At 40.6% G+C, this 23,371-nt stretch overlaps 1 protein-coding gene and 1 non-coding gene across 2 annotated transcripts in view; one reads left to right on the top strand and one right to left on the bottom strand.

The window, feature by feature from the left end:
• SPATA16 (spermatogenesis associated 16) overlaps nucleotides 1–12,129 on the top strand; it is a 183,180-nt gene extending 171,051 nt beyond the window's left edge. The window contains exon 10 of the mRNA XM_071220230.1: nucleotides 12,007–12,129. Coding sequence (XP_071076331.1) covers nucleotides 12,007–12,129 — 123 coding nt within the window. The remainder of the gene's footprint in view (nucleotides 1–12,006) is intronic.
• A 4,269-nt stretch (nucleotides 12,130–16,398) lies between these two features.
• Nucleotides 16,399–16,524, bottom strand: LOC112309577 (U6atac minor spliceosomal RNA). The gene has a single exon (XR_002975275.1). It is a non-coding gene; the product is annotated as a U6atac minor spliceosomal RNA (small nuclear RNA).
• Between the last annotated feature and the right edge of the window lie 6,847 nt (nucleotides 16,525–23,371).

Here is a 23,371-nt window from a genome sequence, read left to right as displayed (position 1 = left end):
TTGGCACCATCAAAACTCTGTAAACTTTATGTGTGCTCTGCTAAGCTGGCCTTGTGCTGGAGAAAAAAGGAGCGTGAGATTCTGGCTGGCGAAAAGGTGACTGTGGACCTGTGTTAGAGAGATCCCAGCCTAGAGAAACAGGCCCTTCTCTCATTGAATTCAAAGGAATTTGAGAAGCGTTTAACTTCCTAAATCCTCTTAATTGGAGAGAGGACCCCTTCAGCTTCACAGTAATCTACCTCATCATACTGTTAAAGTTATTTAGAAGCAACTGGGAAAATTAATTCAAGAAATGAAAGTATGTCTTCCTGAGGTATGGGGATCAAAAATAGTTGTTTAAAAAGCAATGATAGCAGATTTCCACTTCTGGGAATATAGATTAAGCAGGCTTTTCCTATTCCTCCCATTAAGAACAACTAAAAAAGGTAGAATGAAAAAGGCAGACAAGCTAGGGACATGGGACCTGAGGAATGACGTAGTGGTAAGTTCAATGGTTTTTGTTGTTGCTGTTTGCCTCACACATCCTGCACTTGTTGCTGCAGGAGCTGGTAACCCAGAAATGCTAACACCTGCAGACCAAAACAGCGCCCCCCCCCCGAAGCCTGCTTTCTCTAGCCAAAGGATAAGGAAAGGGAAAGTCTAGCACGACAATTAGCTCTTAGACGGTAGGCTTTCTACTCCAGCCAAACACCACAGACAAAATCGCCGTCCACCCCCAACCCGTGTCAGCCAAAGCCAAGCGAGGAGTTAGACTTCTGCCCTTACTAGGCTATAGCGAGGTATCCCAGTCTTCCCATCCTAACAGGGTGGTGTCAGAGAAGACCAAATAAGAAGCCTGGACTTTCGACCCCACTGGGTGGTAAGGCTCTCCCTTTCCTTTCCCCCTGGTAGCGTGTTGTCAGAGAAAGCCTAGTAGAGAGTCAGGATTTCACCACCTGCCAACTATCACGAACATTCCACCTCAGTATGATGTCAGTGGAGGCCACTTGGGAGCAGGGATGAGGTTCCTTCCCCTGCCCCCCAGGTAGTGAGGTATCAGTGGAAACCTACCGAAGAACTTGAATGCTCATCCCCCACCCAGAAGTAATGGGAAGCCCCTTGCTCAGGTGTCAATGGAGGCTGAGTGGGGAACCTAAACTTCTGTCCCTACCTGGCAGTGCCTCTCCCATCCCTGTGACAGCAGCACTGGAAAGACCCAGCTAGACCAGAAGTTCTAAGTGAGATCCAGTGTGTCATAACATAAAACCCAGAATGCCCCACTTTCAGTCAAAACCCACTCACTCATCACACCAAGAATCAGGAAGATCTCAAACTGAGTGAAGAAAGATAATCAATAGATGCTAACACAGCGATGTTAGAGATACTGGAACTCTCTGACAAAGATTTTTAAACAACCATCGTAAAAATGTTTTAATGAGCAATTACAATTTACAAACACCTTAAAAGAAACGAAAAACTAGAGTCTCAGCAAAGAAATAAGAAGTCTCAAAGGAATAAAAGAAATAGAAGCTATGTAAGAGCCAAATAGAAATTTTAGAACTGAAAAAGACCATAACTATCATTTAAAAAACAACTTCACTGGAGGGGCTCAACAGCAGAGTGAGGGGGACAGAGGAAAGAGTCAGTGCGCTAGTGGTAGGACACCGATATTACCCAATCCGAACTCCACCCAGGGACCCTAGTAAAGGCATGTGCCCTCAGCTTGTCCTTCTGCGTGGCCTTCCCTGACCTCCTCGGTGGCCCCTGCAGGGCATGCCATGTACTTCCTCCAGGACTATGACTAGTAAACTCCCCTATTCCAGTCTCCCGTGCAGTCTTCTGTGGAACCGCATGTCACCAGCCAGCACCCCGCACTCCACTTACCAAATGTCAACAAAGACATGAACAGTCTTCCACTCTTTTTCTGCTTTTTGAGGTTTAACTGATTATATTATATGATTTCATTTTCTCTACTTTCTTAACATTATCAGTTATACTTCTATTTTACTATTTTTAGTGGCTGCTCCAAAGTTTGCAATATGCATTTATAACTAATCCTTATCCACTTTCAAATAACACTGTGCCACTACATAAGTGGTGTAAATACTTTATGTTAACAAAATAATCAGAATTTCTTTTTCCAGCCCTTCTATCATTGTGGTCATTCATTTCACTTAATGTAAGCATATGTGTGATATGTATGTAAGCATACACAATCAAATACCTTGTTGCTATTACTATTGCTCATTCACCAAGATCAGCCATAAAACACACCTTAGCAAATTTAAAATAATAGAAATCATGCAAATTAAAAGCATAATGAGATAAGTCACTACACTCCTATCAAAACGGCTAGCATAAAAAACTGTGGCAACACTAAAGGCTGATGAGCACGCAGAGAAATTGGACCACTCGTACATTGCTGGTATGCATGGAAAGTGGTACAACCGATGTAGAAAACCATATGATAACTTTTAAAAATACCCTCAGAACGAAGGGAGATTCGCCTTGCATGCTGTGAGGACACTCCAGCAGCCCTAGGGAGCAACCAGCATCCATCCAGCATCCATGTGGGTGGACCTCCCTGGAAGGGACAGGAGCCTCCAGATGCCTGGTGTCTGGGCTAACATGCTCACTGAAGCCTCAGGGGAGACAGAGCGAGACCCGCCTGAGTAAACCATTCCCAAATTTCTAGCACTCAGAAATTGTAGAAAATAAATGTTCATTGTTGCTTAAACCATTAAAAAAAAAAAAAGGCTAAATATGCAACTATCATAGAGCCTAGCATTTACACTCCCAGGCATGCGTCCCTAAGAAGTCTTATGTTCACACAGAAAGACCTGCACACAAATGTTTGTGGAACTTAATTCATATAGCCAAAAACTGGAAGTAACGCAGACATCCTTCGAAGGGCCGGTAGTGAAACTGCAGTCCATCCACAGCATGGAATACTGCGTGCGAGGCAGTGTAAAGGAACAAACGGTTGATGCACACAACGACCTGAACGAATCTCCAGAGAAGCATGAAGTTATGGACTACATAATTTCATTTTTTTATTTTTTATACTTCTATCCTCACCCAAGGATATTTTTCCATTGCTATTAGAGAGAGAGAGAGGAAGGGAGAAAGCAAGGGAGAGAGAGAAGCATCCATTCGTTACCTCCAGTATGTGCCCTGACCGGGGATGGCACTCCCTAGGACCGAGGACCCACCCACAACCTAGGATGTTCCCTAACTGGGAATCGAACCCACAACCTTTTGGTTACAGGGGCGGCACTCCAACCAAATGAGCCACACCAGCCAATGCTACGTGATTTCATTTATATAACCTTATTAAAATGACAAGTATAGAAATGGACAAGAGATTAGTGGTTGCCAGGGGTTAGAGAGGGCAGGGCCAGGAGGAAAACGGACGTAGCCATAAAAGGGCAACACGAGAGATCTTCCTGGTAACGGAACTGTCTTGTATTTTGAGTCAGCTTCCTGGCCGTGGTGTTCTACTGCCCTTTTGCAAAATGTTATCATTGGGGCAAACTACATAAGAAGTACAAAGAGTCTTTTTCTCCTACTACTTGCTGATGCACGGGAATCTACAATTATGTCAAAATAAAAAGTTAAAAGATATATTCAAACCTTCGAACAATCTGTGCCATTAAATGTTGAAAAATAAAGTTTTAAACAGCCATGATACAAGTTTTCCTGGACAGAGTGATAGCAAGGTTTTGTAATGTTCTTTAACTCTATACTAAACATAATAAAAAGTGTATCGTTGGGGACATTTTCAATTAAGAGTTGGTAATACAGTTGAGAAGGATGTTTATCGGTCATTTGGTAACATCTTGGCAATAGGTGCCTCAGATTTTACGTTGTTCTTTTATGACGAAAACACTGAATAGCATATCAAATTCTCTAAATGAAAAGGAGAAATATAGGGCTTGCTTGTCTGAATGGCAGCCCAAAGCTAAAGAAAAATACTATATTATGATAGCAGAAACAACTTCGTTTCGAAAACTGACTTTACTTTGGAAATTAATTTCAAGCCTGCTTGAAAACAATTGTAATTCTAATTAGAATTAACATTCAAACCACTTCGGATGATACATATTTAAAAGCATTTGGTCTGGAAACTAAACTGGAACAGAGCAAACAAACTAACGTTATCAAACCCCCGGAGGCGGAGTGAAATGTCGGTTTTGCCCAGAGGGCCTTGGTCCACACTGCTGATCGCTGGGAACGCATTCTCATTCTGCAGCCACCCCTGCAGTTACGTAAACCTGATGTTTATTCCTGAAGAATCCGATTCTTATTCCATCTACTTGTTTCTTCCTTAGGAGACACTTTTAAAAGCTTTACTAAGGAGAAAAAAAACCCTTCGAGCAGCCAGTTCCTGAGGCATGAACATGTGCAAACAAACCCCTATAAACATGCCTAATGCTCTCTCCTTGATCCAGACTAGATAAAATCCAAGAGGGAGAACCAACTGGAGCCTAGTGTCTTTCTTTTCAGTGTTATCTGCCAGCACTCTTGTGTTTGAGATTAACTTCCTCTCACTGCTGTTATTGGAAAGAAACCACCCTGCTTTCCAGGGTACATGCTTTAGCCTGTGCAGGGGGCACCAACCAAGTAGTCCCTACGCATCAGAAGCAGGAGGCGTGAATTCTAGAAAGCATCTAAGTCACGTTTCAAGGGAACATTGTAACTTAATTGAGCTTCCTTTTACTTTATGTTTTAGTAGTGACAATAGTTTGCTGGGGAAACTGAGTGGCTGAAACAATTTATTGTCTCACAGTTCTGGAGGCTGGGAATCTGAGATCCAGGTGTCATCAGGAAAATCAGTCCCATGCCTCCCCCATAGCTATCAGTTATTTGCTGACATTTTTATCGTACCTTGGCTTGTAGGAGCATCACCCTGATCTCCGCTTTCATCTTCACATGGCCTTCACCCTGTGTGTGTCTGTGTCCGGAGTACCCTTTCCTATAAGGACATCAGTATTTTGGAGTAGGTCCCACGCCAATGACCTCATATTAAATTGATTACCTCTGTAAAAAGCCCATTCTGAAATACTGGGAGTTAAGTCTTCAACATATGAATCTGGGGGAAAATAAAACTCAAGTCATCACAGTAATGTTTGTTTTTTAAATGACTTTAAAATGAAAAAGGCCACCCGAATCTTTATAGTGTCTCTCCTTCTCATCTGCCACATTGGAATGACACCCCTTTCAAAGTTCTGTTAGGCTGTGCTGTCCCTTAATTGTTATCATCTCTCACCAGCTTTGCTCACGTTGAGCTTCTTGTCATTTGTTTCCTTAGTTTGTTCCATTCTTGACTCTGTGGCCCTGAAATTCAGTTTCTTGCTTAGCAATGCCCTTGGTGTTGTGGCCAACCTGCACACAATAGTCAAAGTTGCTTTCACCCCTGGCTCACATGCCTTCAATTACCAAATGCAAATAAGTTGGATCTATGTACAAAGAAAGCTAATAGCAATCCTCCTTCGAAAGAAAGCTCTCAAGTGCAGAGAGGGCCACCTGACCCTAGGACATGCCCACACTTTCCACCTACATCGAAGACTATACTGGATATGTAAGATAGAAACCCATTTTACAGTAAAGGGTTATTGGAGAAAATATCCAAGTACATTTCAGCATGCCTATACCAAAAGTGACTATGAAGTAGTTATATGTGGGAAAAAAATGTTATTTTAATCTGTAACAACGTTGTATTTTATACTGGAATCCAGTAGAAAATCCTAAATTTTGATATGCTGAGAAAAAAATAAAATCATTAACTGAAAAACATTTTAGTACCAGTAAATAATCTGAAGCAATTTGGGGATGGGAAAGAAAGTGTGCTGTGAACTTCTGGTGTTAAGCTAATCCATCGTAGGGGCCCTTTGCATGCAAGATAAAATTCTGATTCATCTGGAAAAATAAGATATAGGTGTTATAGGTACCGATGGGTGTTTATATTAACCAGTTCCTTTCCTTCCAGACAAAGTCACAGCAGAAGTGGCTGGACCCCTCTCTGTTCTCACAGTGCTGCTCCTCCTTGGGGTACAAGGCACGTTGCAATGTGTCCTCCTTCCACTGAGCACCTTTCCATGGAGTGAGTCCTGGCCTAACCAGCATCATAAAATTAGTACTTCAAAAACAGAACGGATTTTAAGTTTATTCAGTCCAACTTCCAGCTCACACATGACTCATGAATACTTCACACCCCCCAACAGAGTCACCTCAAAGTTTGATTTCCAGTCTCTGGTGATGGGGGTCACCATACCTCACCCTGAAGTCTGTCCCGTGTTTATACAGTTGTGAAAGGCAGTTATACTTGACATTGATATATATCTAGTTTTTCACTCATTGAACTAATCATTCAATTATTCATTGATTCCACCAAGTATTATTGAGAAACCACAGGCACTACAAAATGTACTACTATCTTTGTAGAGAGCTTAGCCAACTATGAAGAGCTCTGCACAAACATCAAGCCATTAAATCCTCACAACAACCCTGTAAAATAGACTGTTCATTATTATTAATATTTATTTACACTAGAAATGAGAAAATTAAAAGTCAGAGCTGAAGTCACATGCCTAGGGAAGATGTGAATCAAACGCACCTTCTATCTCTTTCCGCTGTGTGTGCTGACAGGAAACAAACCCGCCGCCTCTTCCACATGACTTCGGTACAACGGTGGGCACCACAGATGCCTGTACTATTTCTCTCTTCCACATGAGACACTTCCAGATCCTTCAACTGTCCTTCACGCAATTTAGAGTTCAGAGCCTGGGCACCTCCCGAATTGAGCGTGCTCACCCTGTTGTGCCATGACCTGAGCAGAGAAGACGAAAACCAGTGTCTCCTCTGAGACAGACACATTTCGAACACTGCCGTCTACACTCAGATCAGTTTGGGGAGGTAACCAGGTGATACTGTTGATTTCTGCTGAACTCGTGGCTAAGAAGTACTGTCAGAAACTCACCTCTCTCCCCTTCCTTCGCTGACCCCTCCTCATTCTGCCTTTCTGTAGTGAAATTTTGAGATCTAATCACAAGATTTAATGTATGTCAAACACCTACACTTAGCACAGTTACTGAGGCAGCACCCCCACCGAGGAGAAGCCAAAAGCACAGTGATTCGTAGATAAAATTGTTTAGCTCTTTGTTTCATGTCACTTACCTATTAATTTTTTCATTTATTTATGTTTTTTCCAATTTGGGGGTATATACTTTCAGATTCTAGAATTAATACTACTACTTAATAATAACAATTCAGACCTATAATAATAACAATTCAGACCTATGCAAATATGTCATGTAATTGTTTAATTTAATCTCACTAGGAACCTGTGGAACTATTGATAGATGAGGAAACTTGGGTTCTAAGGAATTCAGTAAATTTGCTCAAAGTCACAGGCAAAAAAAGTGCTGGCGCTGGGATTTCAACCCAGATACACCGGAGTCCAACAGCAGGCCAGAACTCTGCCACAACCCCCTTTTGGTCCTGAATAACGGAAGGCATCCTTCTTCTGTTTGTTTTCTTAGTACTTTTCAACTTCTGGAATGCTTCTTACATGGTAAAGTATAAAACAGTGGAGTTTTTTTCCTTTTCAATTTGGAGTTTTGCATCATTCTGGCTTATACCCTAGGGCTAGGCTATCATAGGTCCATTTTTTAACACATTCCTGATTACGTGGGCTTTGTTATACAAAATAAAATCAAATAATCAAATTCATTCTTTTTCCCTGAAACTGTTCATCTAATTGTATTTCTTACCTCATTAAGATGTGATCATTACCTCAAGTTAGAAACTTCACAGTCATTCCTGACTCTGCCTGCCTTCTTATCCCAACACAGAATTTTTCATTGTCTACAGTTGTTACTTTCTAAATGTCTCTTAAATCCTTGACTCCGGCCCTCACTGTATTTTTCATAGCCTATTGCACTGGCCTCCTAGTTGACTCACGCACTTCTCGTTCCCTTGCTGCCTTGCACTCCACATAATGACACCAGATTTATCTTTCTAACCATATAGCTAAATATTTTCAACTTTTTACAAGCTAACCCCAGTCTGTATTTCCTGCTCCATGTCTCTACTCCCAGTCGCCTCACCTACCTACATCTATGCCATAAGCAACTCACCCCTGTCAAACAGCCTAGGTTCTTTTGCGACCTTACTGGTATGGACGCCTTTTCCTCTGTCTGGAATGTGCTTCTTCTTACCCTTGCAAAGACCCGACTCCTGTAAACTCCAATGCACTTCCCCATTCCTGCAGACAGAATTCACTGTTCTGACATTTCTTCTACCAGAACTCTTTGTACATAGTTCTTATATAAACAGTTACGCTTTATTGTAATGTTGTAACTGCCTCTTCTACATGAATACGAGTTCTTCATAAACACACATGTTGATATTTTTGCTTTTCATCCTAGTACAGTGCCAGGTGCATAGTAGATAATAAATATTTGCATGAGAGGATGAATGTACTTCCTTTGAAATCTGGGCTTTTAGAACATTTTTAGAAAATTAGAAATTTCCCTATAACATTGCTCTATTTAGTTGCCTCTACATTTCTTCCTAATTGATATTGTTTTTGTACTGTTAGAATTTTGAGACTTCCTAGATTCTTAGGCTGTCTTCTCTTTTTGAGTTTCGTAGTCGTCTTTGTTCTGAACTTTTTGAATCTACAGTAAGTCATGACTGACAGACTTTTGTATATAAGAATTGAAAAGTCCTGAGGAACTAGTTGATTAACGGGTTCCTTACTTTCTGGAGTGAAATGTAGCTGATAGCCTACAATACGGGAGAATCTGGCCTCCTACTGAGACCATTCGTTCCCCTTGATCTTCTGATAGCCCCAAGTTTTCTGCAAGCTCATTTGGTCAGCTGGCCATATCTCTGTAATGCCAAGTCAGCATTGGCCTATATAGATACACCAGCAGATGGTATCTGCCCACTTTGCAAATGGGAAAGAATAGGCCCAGAATGACCAAGTAGACTAACTGATAGAGTTAAGCAAGTACCATCGATTCTGTACCAAAAAGAAAGTCTAATAGGGCCTCTGCTCCAAAAACTGGCTCATTTCCTTCCTTACATGCTTACATATTTCTTTGTTTTATATCCCTAAGGGCTTTATAGAAGTTTCTATCATTTGCAATCTGCTCCTCTTAGTTATATGAATCTATTTTCTCTTCAACCAGCATTTTTCTTTCCTTGACTTAAAAAAGAAAATAAAAGAACCAGCTTTACTAAAAACATGTTGCAGCTCTCCTACACTTCAGTAAGTACAGAATCTAAAATTAAGTTACTCTCCTGCATATCGGGTCGTTCATCTAATGGTACCCTCTGAAAGAATAGCCTCCGGATTGAAAAATGTGAGGGCTCGTCTCAAGACTGGACTAACTCATCTATGAATACAAATCATGGAATTTTTTAGCTTGGTGTGCCCTTAGAAATTGCTAGGCTAACCCTTTTCTCACTAAATGTTGGTGAAAACTGAAGCTCCAAAAGGCCAAGTGACTCCTACGGGGCTACAGATCAGGGTTAGAGGCCAGGCTAAGAGCAGGACTCAACACTCCTACTTCTTATTCAGCACCCTTTCTACCCCTGGCTGTTTCAAGTATGGAGACCACACCCTGTTATTACCTTGCCTGCAGGGTCTCAAATCTCAACTGTGCTAATAGAATGATGATGGCATATGGAAGCAGTGATTATTTAACCTGTAAGAGAAAAGGGAGCCTTCTGATATGGTCCATACCAAGGTCACTTTGGAAAGACACATTGGTTTCTGAATGTCTTCAGCTCTAGTATCAGATAGGTTGATTAATGAGGGTCTACTACATCCTAGGTACTAGGAATAGTGGACAGCATGAACCTGGATCCTGCCTTATGGAGATTAAAGCCCAGTTGGGAAGATAAATATTATATAAGTCATTATCAATAATTAAGAAAAATTATAATATGCAAAGAATTGAATGGGTTGCTATGGAAATATGTTACTGAGAGACCCAGTCTGGTCTGGGCTGCAGAAAAACTTCCCTGAGGCACTGATGTTGAACGTGAAATGTGAAGAATATGTAAGGGTTCGGTTCGGATGGGAGTATCGCATCAGAGGGCATTGCATGAGGAGGGCTGAGGGTGTGGAGAGCATGGCGCAGCTGTGCTCACACGGCTGAGAGATGTACCACAGGGCTGAGGCAGGGAGTCCGTGGCCGTATAAGCCATTTTAGGGTTTGGGAAGCTACTTATTTTAAGCAAGGGAACAATGTGATTGAGATTACACTGTTACAAGGTTGGTCCAGTATCATTAGGAGAATGGGTTGAAATGTCAGCATGTAGACAGACCGGGTAGGAGGCGAACGCTCGCCAAGTGAGACATGCGTGTTGTTTGTACCCTAGACCTCACGGCCTCATTAGGCAGTACTCTCTGCTCCAATAACACAAAGAAATAGAAGACAACAGCCACATGATGGATAGCTTAAAACAATTATTTTTCTGTATCATTGAAGAAAGCTTTTTTGTTTAGGATTGTAATTTTAAATTGTATTTAGGCTAATTGCAGTCTCTCTCTTCCTCTCTCTATTTCTCTCTCCCTCTCTCCATCCCTCTCCTTCTCCCTCCCTCTCCCTCTCCCTCCCTTTCTCCCTTCCTCTCCCTCTAAAATCAATAAACATACCCTCGGGTGAGGATTTTTTAAAACATTAAAAATAAATAAATAATCAGTGCAGATAACATGAGTCACCAGCTCAACTATTGAAATAACAGTAAAGTGCCATTCATTATGTTTGTTTTGACTGTTCTTTATGTTAACTTTTTACTTATGACGTTGGTGTAAGTTGCATATAAATATGTAGAATACATAGAATAATGCATTGACTTCATGACAAGATATAGAAATAATCTGTCACATTATTTTGATGATTGCTGCAATGATCAGACATCATATTCAACAATGTGCCTTTGAAGAAATTTACCTGCAGTAATTTTAAATTTTCAAAAAACATTGTTTTCGTAAGTTATCTTATTTTCTTTAAAAAAAGACCAATGAGCGGTTTACATAACCTGGGTGATATAAGACCTAAGAATAACATATAGATGAGTGATACCATTTATTATTCTCTTTTGACAATCTGAATTATCTTTTTGATATTACAGTGAATGATAAATCAAGGGATTTCAAAGTAGAACTCACAATTGAAAAATTGAAGTTATAAGTGCTTTTATCTTAAGTAGATGATGTGTTCATGCACCTTGAGCTAACTTGACGGCAATGGGCTCTTCCCTGAATGACTTTAAGCTGGTGGAATAAGTAGGTCTTGGCAGCCGGGGTTGAGTGTGAATTGTTATACCTACAGACTTTCATGAGGGCCCAACTCAGCACGTATGTAAATTGTTTTATTCTACAGTTCTTTCTGGCAAATTGTATAATACAGTCAACTGTCACTGCATAATTAGTTTTCTTTGGAGAAAGACTAATACTTTATTTTTAAGAATTATTGATTTGTATTCATTATTTTATCTTACTTCCTGGAGTGTAGCATTTTTTAAGAAAATGTCTGTTTAAAAAATTTGGTGTTGATTTAAAAGAAATAGTTCTTACTAAGACAGTGTGGAATATTCATTTTCTCCCTGGGACAGTTGGCCTGGGACATACAAATAATGGGATCTCTGACTTCAGGGAAGTGAATTTCTTTTGTTCATTCTTTTGGACAACTGATTAATTTTTCACCATTCACTTCTTTTTGAAATCCCTGGTATTACTGACCATTAAAGATAGTGAGCAACTCTCATACCCAGTAGGGAGGACTGAGTGGTAAAGCAAACTCCCGCAGGCCTGCTTCATGTTCCTAAAACAGAGGGACCTGAAATGGAAACAGAAGGAGCCTTTCATATTCCATCCTTTCTGTCTCTACCCGTTCTGTTCCAGCATGGACCTACATGTGCCGTTTAATTTGAAATACCTCACCCTTTCCCTGCACAAACAAAACCCGGGAAAACAACAACAAATCTTGTCGTATCTATTTCTTCTAGGTTGGACGAATTGAAGACTTTCTATACCAGTTAGAGGATAATTTCTTAAAAACTAAAAAGCTGAGAACTGCTCGAAGGCAAAAAACAAAAATGAAGCGGCTTCAAACAGTGCAGCAAAGCTAGTCACTGGGGAACAGGCACCACCACAAGACATCCCAGAGAAAGGGACAATGGCCTCCCACCAGCCTGACTGTGACAGCTCAGAGATTAAGGCCTATCAGTGCTTCCCTTGGCTCATCTTTAGCAAAGGCGATCTATATACTTCATTAATCTTGACTGGCAGCAATAAATGTTCCCGACAAATCTGACTTGACTCTTGTTCAACTTCATCTTGTTTTTCCAATCATTTATAAAATAACCATTGCTGCCTTTTCCACTTGCCTTGTTCTTTCAAAATTGACTAAGGTGTATCAGTACTGCCGAAGTGTGTACAGTGTGTGTGCACACTCATGCGGTTATTAGGAGTTAATCACATACCAAATACAGACACGAACAGACAGTACAAATGCAGATTTTAAAAATTATAAAACTGATAATAGACTTTCTTGGTTTTTATAGAGATAGTTATATGTAGTTTGGCTGATGCTATCTGTTAAATTATCTCATTAAAATCTTGATTCTTTTCTCTGGATCCCCTATCTTCCCTCCCCTGAAATGACTCAACACAATGAATGTATTTGACAAGGTAGTTAGCCAACACCCATCACGCAAGACCTCAGCTGACACCAAAAAGGGGATTTAAGATAGAGTAAGGCAGAAGTTAGATACAGAGGAAAATAGACAAGAAAACATAATTTTTGAAAGTAGTGGAAAAAATGAACAGGATTTCAGACCACAGTGATGATAAAAAGCATGAAAATGTAAACAAAATGAAATACTTAGTGCTAAATGATTCTTTATACAATGAGATTATAAAGGAATCAATTAATAATTTAGTCTTAAATGTATGTTAGATTTATATAGTCATAATTATGCAAGGTATAAATATTTTTAAACCTTAAAATAGGATCTTAGTTTCTCTGGAGACAATTTGTTTATCTTTCCTTTATCAAATAGTCCTCTTTTCTATCCAGCTCCACCCAGAGAACACCATCACTGCCACCAACTTCCCTCGGGTTAGTTATTAATACCACTGTAGTCAGTTAAAGACAGTGGAATTTTCCCTCAGGTTAGTTATTAATATCATTGTAGCCAGCTAAAGACAGTAGAATTTTCCCTCAGGTTAGTTATTAATGTCACTGTAGCCAGCTAAAGACAGTAGAATTTTCCCTCAGGTTAGTTATTAATGTCATTGTAGTCAGTTAAACACAGTAGAGTTTTAAAAACTCCTTTTTAACTCTAACCTCACACCAACATGGCATCTCAGTTCTGTCGTCATACGCACTGGAAAAACATTTCTCCCTATGGATGCTTGACTCTAACCAAATGTGGGGTCTAAGGTAAATGGCCGTGCCTCCCGTCTGACCACTGATGCAGTGATCACTTCCGATAATTGTCCAGGAATTTCCCACTTAAAAAAAAAAAAGCCTCATAATATCTTCAGGAATGAAGCCTGTCCACTTTGAATTTTAAAGTTAGTGTTAAAATTTCATTTTCCAAAAGGATTTCTGTGTTCTGTGAGTAACCGTTGTTTTTTAATTGCGTTGGAGTCTTAGCACTGCCTCTTGGTTTACTCAGCTATTTTCTGAAAGGCCTGTAAGATTCTAACGCTGTTCTATCACTTTACCTTTATTCTTTGAAAATTAGGGCTCTCTCATTCCTCAGTGCCCAAAGATTAGAGTTGAATATGACATAATCACAATTGTTAGATTATGGCTTCACTCTTTGATCATTTCCCCCAAATCCAATACTAAATACTGTTGGTTGTTTTGTCTGGGGCTTGCTTGCGTAGAGAAAGGAGGGCTGTTTTAGTTGGTCTTGGGAAGGATAACATGAAATGGAAATCCAAGACTTTTCAAAAAAGACATTTTTCAGAAAAAAAATGTTAAACAACATTCATAGCTCTTCAACAGGTATTACATCTTCAGAATTCTTAACGGCTATAGTAGGAATGCCGATAGGAATGACTTTTGTTTGGGTGTTTCCACAGTAGGGTCAAGCTCCTTTAAAAGCAATAATGCAGCACAATTTACTGCACCTGGTCTCCCATCCCTTGTTCGTTTCTGAGTTGCCTGCAAAGAAGAATTTGTAAAGCAGTATGGTATTAGAAAAAAAATCAATACTAGGAAAAGGAAGGTTTACAAAGTACTTTCGGAATGGTTATTTTATGTCAGCTTCACAAGAATTTCATCGTGTATGCATTTTCTCCATTTTGCAATGAAGGTGGAGACTTTGCTTGACTCCAAGCCTTGTTCTGTCCTCTTCCTACTATTTGAAATTTGGTCCGTAAGTTGGTCTGAAAGTTGTGGGTTATTGTTAAGCTGAAATGTGGTCCATGGGCCAGCAATATCAACATCACTTGGGAATTATTGAGAAATGCAGAATTTTAAGCTCCTCTCCAGATCTATGGAATCAGAATCTGCATTTTTATGAGATCCCTGGGTAATTTATATACTGTTTTTAAAGTTTGACAATTGCTTCTTTACCATATTGGAAAATATTTTCCTGTCATCTCAAAGTTAACCTGACATAGAAACTGATGATGTAGCCACTCTTAGGTTTTGGCCCAAATAGTATCTCCAAGTATAATTTCTGTGAAGATTTATGCACACAAAAAATTTAAAAGATGTCTGCTCTTTTTTGGCTATATCCTTGAAAGTATGTGGAATTTTATTCTGTAATATTTTAGAAACATTAAGCAAAACAAAAGAAAGACATATTGGCTGAAAAGGAGAAGTGAGATACCCTTTATGATCAGACCAATTTAAATATTATTAACCGTATAGCTAGTCCATGCCCTAAACACTTCTGTAATCTCATCTTCTTTTATGTTCTACTACTTCCTATATCCGTCCATCATTTGCTGATACATCTGGATGGGAAACAGAACTCTGCTGATCTCTGATGCTAGGGCCAACTTGTCTTTCAAATATCTAAAGAGATTCTTCCACACTGGTCTTCTGCATTAGGGTGATAAATTCTTTTCATAAAACATAAATTCTGAGACTTCCACTGGGCATTCTTCTGTAAGAAATAGTTCAAGTTCAGAAGCCCCTTCCCCAAAGAAGGAATCCCAAAGGAGGCCACCCATAACCACATGAAAATCATGTGGGAATTTTTTTTAGGTTTTCTTTTTAATTGTTCAATTACAGTTGCCCCACTTTTTCCTCCATTGCTCTCCCCTGTCCCACTCACCTCCAGCCCCATTCTCAGTCAGTCTCCATCCTGTTGTCCATGCCTATGGGTTCTTTATACACGTTCCCCTTCCCCTTCTTTCCCTTGTTGTCCCCTCCTCCCACCCCTCTGGTCACTGTCACTTCATTCTTTATTTCAATGTCTCTGGTCCTATTTTGCTCATTTGTTTTGTTGACTAGCTTATGCTATAGGTGAGATCATATGGTATTTGTTTTTCACCACCTGGCTTATTTCATTTAGCATCATACCCTCCAGTTCCATCCATGCTGTCATGAAGGGTAGGAATTTTTCTTTCTGCTGCATAGTGTTCCATTGTGTAAATGTACCATGGTTTTTTGATCCACTCATTCTTGATGGACACTTAGGTTGCTTCCAGCACTCGACTATTGTAAACTGTGCTGCTGTGAACATTGGGGTGCACAGGTTCTTTTGGACTGGTGTTTCAGGATTCTTAGGGTATAATCCCAGCAATGGAATTGCCAGGTCAAAATGCAGTTCCATTTTCAGTTTTCTGAGGAAATTCCATACTGTTTTCCACAGTGGCTGCACCAGTCTGCATCCCCACCAACAGTGTACTAGGGTTCCCTTTTCTCTACAACTTCGTCAGCACTCACTGTTTGTTGATTTGTTTATGATGGCCATTCTGACCAGTGTGAAGTGATATCTCATTGTGGTTTTAATTTGCACTTCTCTGATGGCTAGTGATGCTGAGTATCTTTTTGTATGTCCCTGGGCCCTCTGAATGTCCTCCTTGGAGAAGTGTCTGTTCAGGCCCTTTGCCCAATTTTTAATTGTATTGTTTGTCTTCTTAGTGTGGAGTCATGTGAGTTCTTTATAGATTTTGGAGATCAAACTCTTGCCTGAGGTATCATTAGCAAATATGTTTTATCATATGGTTGGTTCCCTTTCCATTTTGTTGATGTTTTCTTTAGCAGTGCAGAAGCTTTTTAATTAGCTGAAGTCCCATTTGTTTATTCTTTCTCTTATATCCCTTGCCCTAGGACACATATCGGTAAAAATATTGCTGCGTGGAATATCTGAAATTTTACTGCCTATGTTTTCCTCTAGGACTTTTATGGTATTATGACTTATATTTAAGAAAAACAGTGGTTAGATGCCACAAAGTAGCTGGCAGTGCCTTAACTGTATGCATGTGGTTAGGGCCGAGACCCTCTTCCATCCTTGTCAAGGGGTGTACTAACCTTCTCTCCATTCACACAACATGAAAATCATGTGTTTTGTCCCATGTCTGCCTTAATGCCAGGCACTTGATCATGTTCGATCATTCTTCAAAGCATTTTGGCATTGTTTGTTTGTATGGGTAGGGGTTCAGAATGTCACCCTAAAATATGCCACATTGGCATATTGATTATTTTGAATTAAAGTTACTGGACAGAGAGCCTATGCATGAAGGACACTCCGATCTTCCTTCACTCCCCTTAAAGCAGTAGATAAATCCCTCGGCATGAAAGGTGCCCTCCCTGTACCAGGAAGATAAGAGGCATCCTTATCCCTGCAGATAAGGCATCCAGGGCTGAGAAGCCTGTATAAGCAAACCCTGTTAATTCTTCTCCATTTACGACTCTAGCTCAAACTCCTCTGCCTCATCAATTCTACACAAATGTATTGTTTCTCTGTGTAAAAAGTACAAAAGATTCCTGTTCTGGCCACTTCTTTGAGTCCCATATCTGTGTGGGACTCCCTTAAGTACATACATAATTCAATGTGTTTTTCTCCTGTTAATCCGTCTTTTTATCACAGGGGTGTTTCAACCACATACCTACAATGGTACAAGGAAAATTATTTTTCCTCCCCAACAGCTGTCTTTCTCAGCTTTTCAGTTCCAAACTTTTCAAACCTATGGAAAAGTGGCAAGAACACTACAATATAACAGATACACCCTTCACATAAAATTCCCTGATTATTAACATTTTGCCTTATTGCTTTCTCTCTGTCCCTTGCAGCTGTCTCTCTCTTTCTCATCAGGTAAAACCCATTTTAACACACACAATAGAAAAACCAAATTGTTTCTCTTAATTAAATCACTTTATCGTGAGTACTATGCTAATCCCCAATTTGCAGGTCTAAATTTGTTCTCAGCATTGAACTATCCAGCTGACCACAGTGACTTAGAAAGTGCTGGGGAAGAGGCTATAGGTGCATGGCACACACCACATGTCCCCCTCTGCGCCACCCCCCCCCCTCCTGCTCACTGCTGGCCTTCCCCAGGCATTGCTTGATGGTCCCACCAGCCGTCAGCGAGAACAGGGTCCTTCAAGAAGGAAATGCAAGTAGCAAAGGCAAGATGGGGCCTCATACCTGCCAATTCATACTTTTGTATATCTGCAAAGGTGGCAAGTCATCATTCTCTGTGAGCAGGTGGTGCAATTTTTAAAAACAGCCACAGATGACTCAGAACTCACATCGGTAAGCAGAGGAAACGGTCACCTGCATATCGCTACCCGGAGTCCAGCATCGCGTGAATCTCTGAAGCGACGGGTCACACAGAGGCAACTGCGTCGCAGGCAGTAAGTGCACCTTTCCAAGGCGACCCCTCTGAAGAGAGCCGCATGCACACTGGCATTTACATGCCAGGATGTTTGTTTAGGAAGTCTGTCTTTCCACGCATTTCTCTATGTATCTGATGGACCAGAAAACTGGATAAATAAAAAAAAAAAAAACTACCCAGAAAGTAATCTGTTAGTGTGTATCATGAGCCCTAAAGGTGTTTATGCCTTTTGCCCCAACAATTTCACTTTTGAGAAACTAACCTAAAGGAATAATCAAATATGTATTAAAAGATGAGAGTTAAAAGGTATTCATCACAGGGTTATTTTAAATAGAAAAATAAAATTAACTCAACCAAAATTTCCAACATAGGTAATAGACTAAATAATTTATGACAATCTAACCAATGCTTAACCTAGTAACATATAAAAATTTTATGATGTGAAAAGAAAAAAGGTTAAAAACTATATACAGCATAGGTATAACTAGGTTATAAAATACAGGCACATAAAAAGATGAAGGGAATACAATAAGATATTAAGAATGGTAATCTTTAGTGGAGACAGTAATGGGTGATTTTATTATCTTTTCTTTAATATAATACCTTAAGTGTATATTCCTTGATAAGAAGAAAAAATCCTTTATTCTTATTTAGTATCATACTGTAGAGAAATATCAAGTCATACCAGTTTTTCTTTGCCTGTTTATATATATATAATTTGCAGAATTATTTGTGGCCAAAACTTTTTATGACCACCTCCACCAAATTTGTAGCATAAAATTTTTATGACCTTTGGGACATGCAGTCCCAAAGGTCACTTAATAACTACTACACAGAACACCAATTATGGTGTTTTGCCTACTTTTGCAAATAACAATATGATACCATATGTGGGTTGTTCCTATCTCCCTTGCTTTTGTTCCTCATAACTTTTCTTCTCTGATTATTTTGTTTCATTCTTTCCTTGTACTCACAGGATGGCAACTCATAAAATATGAGATGATCATAGACCAGTCCCTTAAATCAAAATGTATTGAAAGTGGAGAGACCTCTGGCAGAGCAAGGCTTTGATTTACAGTGGCTTGATTCATCGAGATAGTGTGATAGAGTCCAAGTTCAATCAGATATTTCACAAGTTGCCTGATCCACTCGGCAGTTCCCTGGGCTCCTGGGACATGGATACAAAGGACTATTGTGCAGCCTTGACAAGTGGCAGATTGTCAAGATAGAATGTAATGACACCTGGGGACAGGCACCTATTTTTGACAAGTCATCAAATGCAGGAAAAATCAGAAAACAGACCCAAAGAACATCCCAAAAGTTACCAAGGTAAGCATATTTTGCTTATGCCTTAATGAGAAGAACCAGAAACACTTAGTCTGTATGAGATAAATAGAGCTCAAAATCACTCTCTACGTACCTTCTTTAACAAATGGTATGGGAACTTAAAAACTCAATATTGGACATGCTTTTTTGTTATGATCTTCTATACATCCAAGGCAGTGTGCATTAATCATCAAGACTTTAACTTTCTTTTTAAATAAATGTCTGGGGAAGTAGAAAGGCAAACATTTAGTGAGAAATGGGGAGACTGAAACCCTGATACTGATAGCAAGTCAGCCTTGTCTCTGAGCTCTGGGCTGCAGGCTCACAGTTATGAACAGCTGTGTCAGGCCCTGCGTCCTTAAAACTGGAAGAGGAAAATTGATGTAGTGTAACTATTAAACATAAAGCCCTATTAACAATACCTCTCACAGGTACCGCTCAATTCAAGTTAGCATATGAAGATGGTAAGCATAAGATAGAAAGCAAAATGAGCTTAGATTTTGAAGACCCAAGCTTAAGTCCTAGCCCTTTTGTAAAATGGGATAATACTTCCTTCCCTACCTGATGAGATTCCAGTAAGTAGCAAATAAGATGATGAAATATGAAGTCATTTTTAAACTCTGAAGCAATAACACCTTACTTTTATTTACAACTCACTATAAACCAGGCGTTGTCCTATTTAGTCCTCACTGCAAACCTGAGAAGGGAAACATAGCTCTTTTCATAGTTGAGTAAGCTGAGGCCCAGGAGAAACAGTAACTTCCACATAGCTAGAAAGTAGCAAAACTAGATAGAGTTCCCAAGTTGGGACTTGATATTCTGCCTCTCTGTGTTTTATCCTTGAATCGCTGTTTTTAAGACCTTGTGGGTCTCAGGTAACGTTAGCATTACGCATTCTTGGGATCACCCAAAACTGACTCTAGGAGCTTCCTCCGTGTCCAACAGAGTGGCCACTGGTCACGCAGGACTATCGAGCTGCTGAAATATTCCTACTGCAACCAAAGACCTAAATTTCATTTAAACTTTAAATCTTTTAACTCCACTTTTTAAAGTTAAATTGAAAAACTGATATTCAGTTCAGTGACTGGACAACTTTGAAGTATATTTGGAAAACTTGGGTATGAAAATCTACTTTTTAACTACAAATGGTATGAAATTTAAGTATAGATCAAGTATTTCCAAAGAAAATTTAGTGCCCGAATTGATTCTGTCAGTGTAAAATATGCACCTGGTTTCAAAGATCAAAGACAGTATTTTAAAAACTAAAATATCTCAGTAACAATTTTAAATTGATTACATGTTGAGATGATAATATTTTAGATATAGTCATTCAAAGAAAATGTTACTAAAAATTCATTTCACCTGTTTCTCTTTACTTTTTTACCGTAGTTACTAAAACACTCAAAATTGCATGTGCCACTCACATTGTATTTCTATTGGCCAGTACTCACCTGGGATAGAAGTCAGCAGGCACTGGGAGCTCTCCCTTCTTCCTGGCAGGTGGGGCTGACAGGAACTTGGCCTTCCTACCCTGGCTGTAAGTTACCATGGGCTCCATGAACCCCGGAGGCAGGGCGGTGGGCTTTCCCAGACATCTGACTGTGCAAGCCCTAGAGTCTACTGGTGTCCCCCTTGAGGAGTTTGCTCTCTTGCTTGCTCTGTAAGCCGAGCCATCGAGAATGGGGTAGGCGCTGCCCCTGGAGCACACACCCCCTACTGTGTTCCACAGTGTCCTGCACCCAGCACCTTTCCATGGGCGTCATGTATACCCTACCTTGCTGAACTTTGTTTTACGTTTTCCAATAAAGCCTTTCTAACCCCTAGACCTGTAGAGTTTGCTTTGGCTCATTAGAGATGGTGACCACAAAGGGACCCACCTTGCACAAGAGGGGCTCCCGGGGGTACTCAGAGGAAAGGATCCTGGGAAAAGACTAAACATCCTGCTAACAGGAAGGAAGACACTCAAAGAGCACTGGGGTTTGTGATCTTGTTGTAAATGCGACACATGTATACTCATCACAGGAAAAGCCAAGGACATACTGGTTACAAATGTAACCACTGTAATAGTCCCTTGAGTCGCATTACCCCATAAAAAAATAGGTGGCAGCAAAGTGAAATTCCTATACTAACCCACAATACTTCATTTAACCCAGAATAAAGCCAAAACATAATACTGTTCATATACTCCAGGGACAAGGGACCCCCCCCCATCCACCTGCAAGCACGAGAGAGATGTTGATGAGAAGATCCGCTCTGCATATGGCTAATTAAATGTCTGCTGAGAGCACCCAACTATGTGTGAGGATGTAAAACAGACATTAGGGCAGTAATGTGAGATGATGTAAAAAGCACTGGCCTTTCACTCTGTGATCTGGGTCTCAGTCTCCTCATCTGTGAGACAGTGGCATTGAGAGCCTTCAGTTGCACATGCATTTTAATTGTCCAGACATTGTGTGGACATACAGAGACTCCTTAATAAAGCCTCCGTGCCCTGACTCTGAGAGAGAACAGTAACAGAGTAAGAAAGAATCCCTGCCCTGAGAGTTAATGTGTTAGTGGGAGGGGCACATGGGCACCTACCTCGGTGCTGTAGCCAGGGGTGAACGGGTGCCTCTGGGGGCAGGAAGGACGGAGGCGACACTGCTGCTGTGTGTGGGGACAGGAGACAAGTAGAGGGCGATGTTCAGAGGTGAGAGGGGGCAGCAATGACACTGAAGAGATAAGACATTGAACTGATAAGAACAAAAAAGTAGAAATTGCTCCTTTAAAAATGAAATCACTCTCAGCTTGTTTTCTTGTAATTTGTGTTCCTCATAGACGTTTAGCACAGAAAACCAATTATTTGAGGTATTTAATGCGTTCTGTTTCAAATAATCACAATTTTAAACTAAATATGTTTGTGCTGTGTCAGAATTCTAGATCTTTGTAAAACAGAAACTAAAAATTCATTTCATTTCACCTGTTTCTCTTTACTTTTTTACCGTAGTTACTAAAACACTCAAAATTGCATGTGCCGCTCGCATTGTATTTCTATTGGCCAGTACTCACCTGGGATAGAAGTCAGCAGGCACTGGGAGCCCTCCCCTCTTCCTGGCAGGTGGGGCTGACAGGAACTTCGCCTTCCTACCCTGGCTTGCCTTCTCCTTTATACTTTACAACTAAGTGTCCTTTATTTCTCAAAATCCCAAATTTGCCCACCCCACTCTGGATTCCTGCGGCCACTGCCTTCACTCAGGCTTTATATCCTCTTTGATGACCTGTGGTCATTTCTGGCTGGCCTCACTCTCTGAGCCGCTTCTCCCTCTAACCCTTCAGCACTCTCTCCGAACCCCACTCGCGTGGGTCACTGCACAGCTTTCACGCCAGCAGCAGCAGCCCTTCCTGCAGAGCAGGCCGGACTACCTGGGGTGCACTAGGACTTCAATTCCCAGGCCTGCCCACCTGCTGAGCAGCCCTACCCCGGACCACCCGTATTTCAGTGATATCTGGTGTGATACCTACCACACCTGACAATCTTCACCTTCCCTAACTTGTTCTCACTCCTTCCTGCACCCTTCCCCTTCTTCTCTACTCGGCCTTCAAAGCCTCAGCTTAAATGTCACTTCTCACTTCTCCAAACCCAGGCAGCCTCTACCGCACTTCTCAACAATCACACGACACTTTGTTCACACCTCCAGTACAACTCTACAAGGGGTGTGCAAGCTTTTGGTGTCTCTGGGCCACACTGGAAGAAGAGTTGTCTTGGGCCGCGCATTAAATACATTGTGACACGTAATCATACACACACAAAAAATCTCATAATGTTTTAAGTAAACTCACAGTTTTGTGTGGGGCCACATTCACAGCCATCCTGGGATACGTGCGGGCCGCAGGTCGCGGGCTGGGCACCTTGCATCGTACTGTATCGTGTAAGAATGGGTTGTGCACACATTGCTTTTTCTCCGTGGCACTGTGAACTTCTAGAAGAAGTGACTTTTTTTTTTATCCCCAAGCCTCCTTTAAAGTGTCTAGGATAGAGTGAAATCTCCGAAAATATTTATAGAGAAGAAAACTAGGATGGTAAAAGAGAAGGAAGATGCTCAGCAATTGAGTCTAAAGTTTTGCACAGTTGGTTTCTAGCCTGGATCCTAGGGAAGAAGTCACTGCACTGTGCGCTGTGATGGAAGACAGCCCACGTTGTTTCCCTGAGTGTCACTCGCCCCGCCGGCAAACAGAAATCACCACTACAGATCCTAG

The sequence above is a fragment of the Desmodus rotundus genome, chromosome 2 (assembly GCF_022682495.2).
Source record: "Desmodus rotundus isolate HL8 chromosome 2, HLdesRot8A.1, whole genome shotgun sequence".
NCBI lineage: Eukaryota > Metazoa > Chordata > Mammalia > Chiroptera > Phyllostomidae > Desmodus > Desmodus rotundus.
Note: the sequence above shows the minus strand (reverse complement) of the source record. Positions and strands in the feature narration are given on the sequence as shown.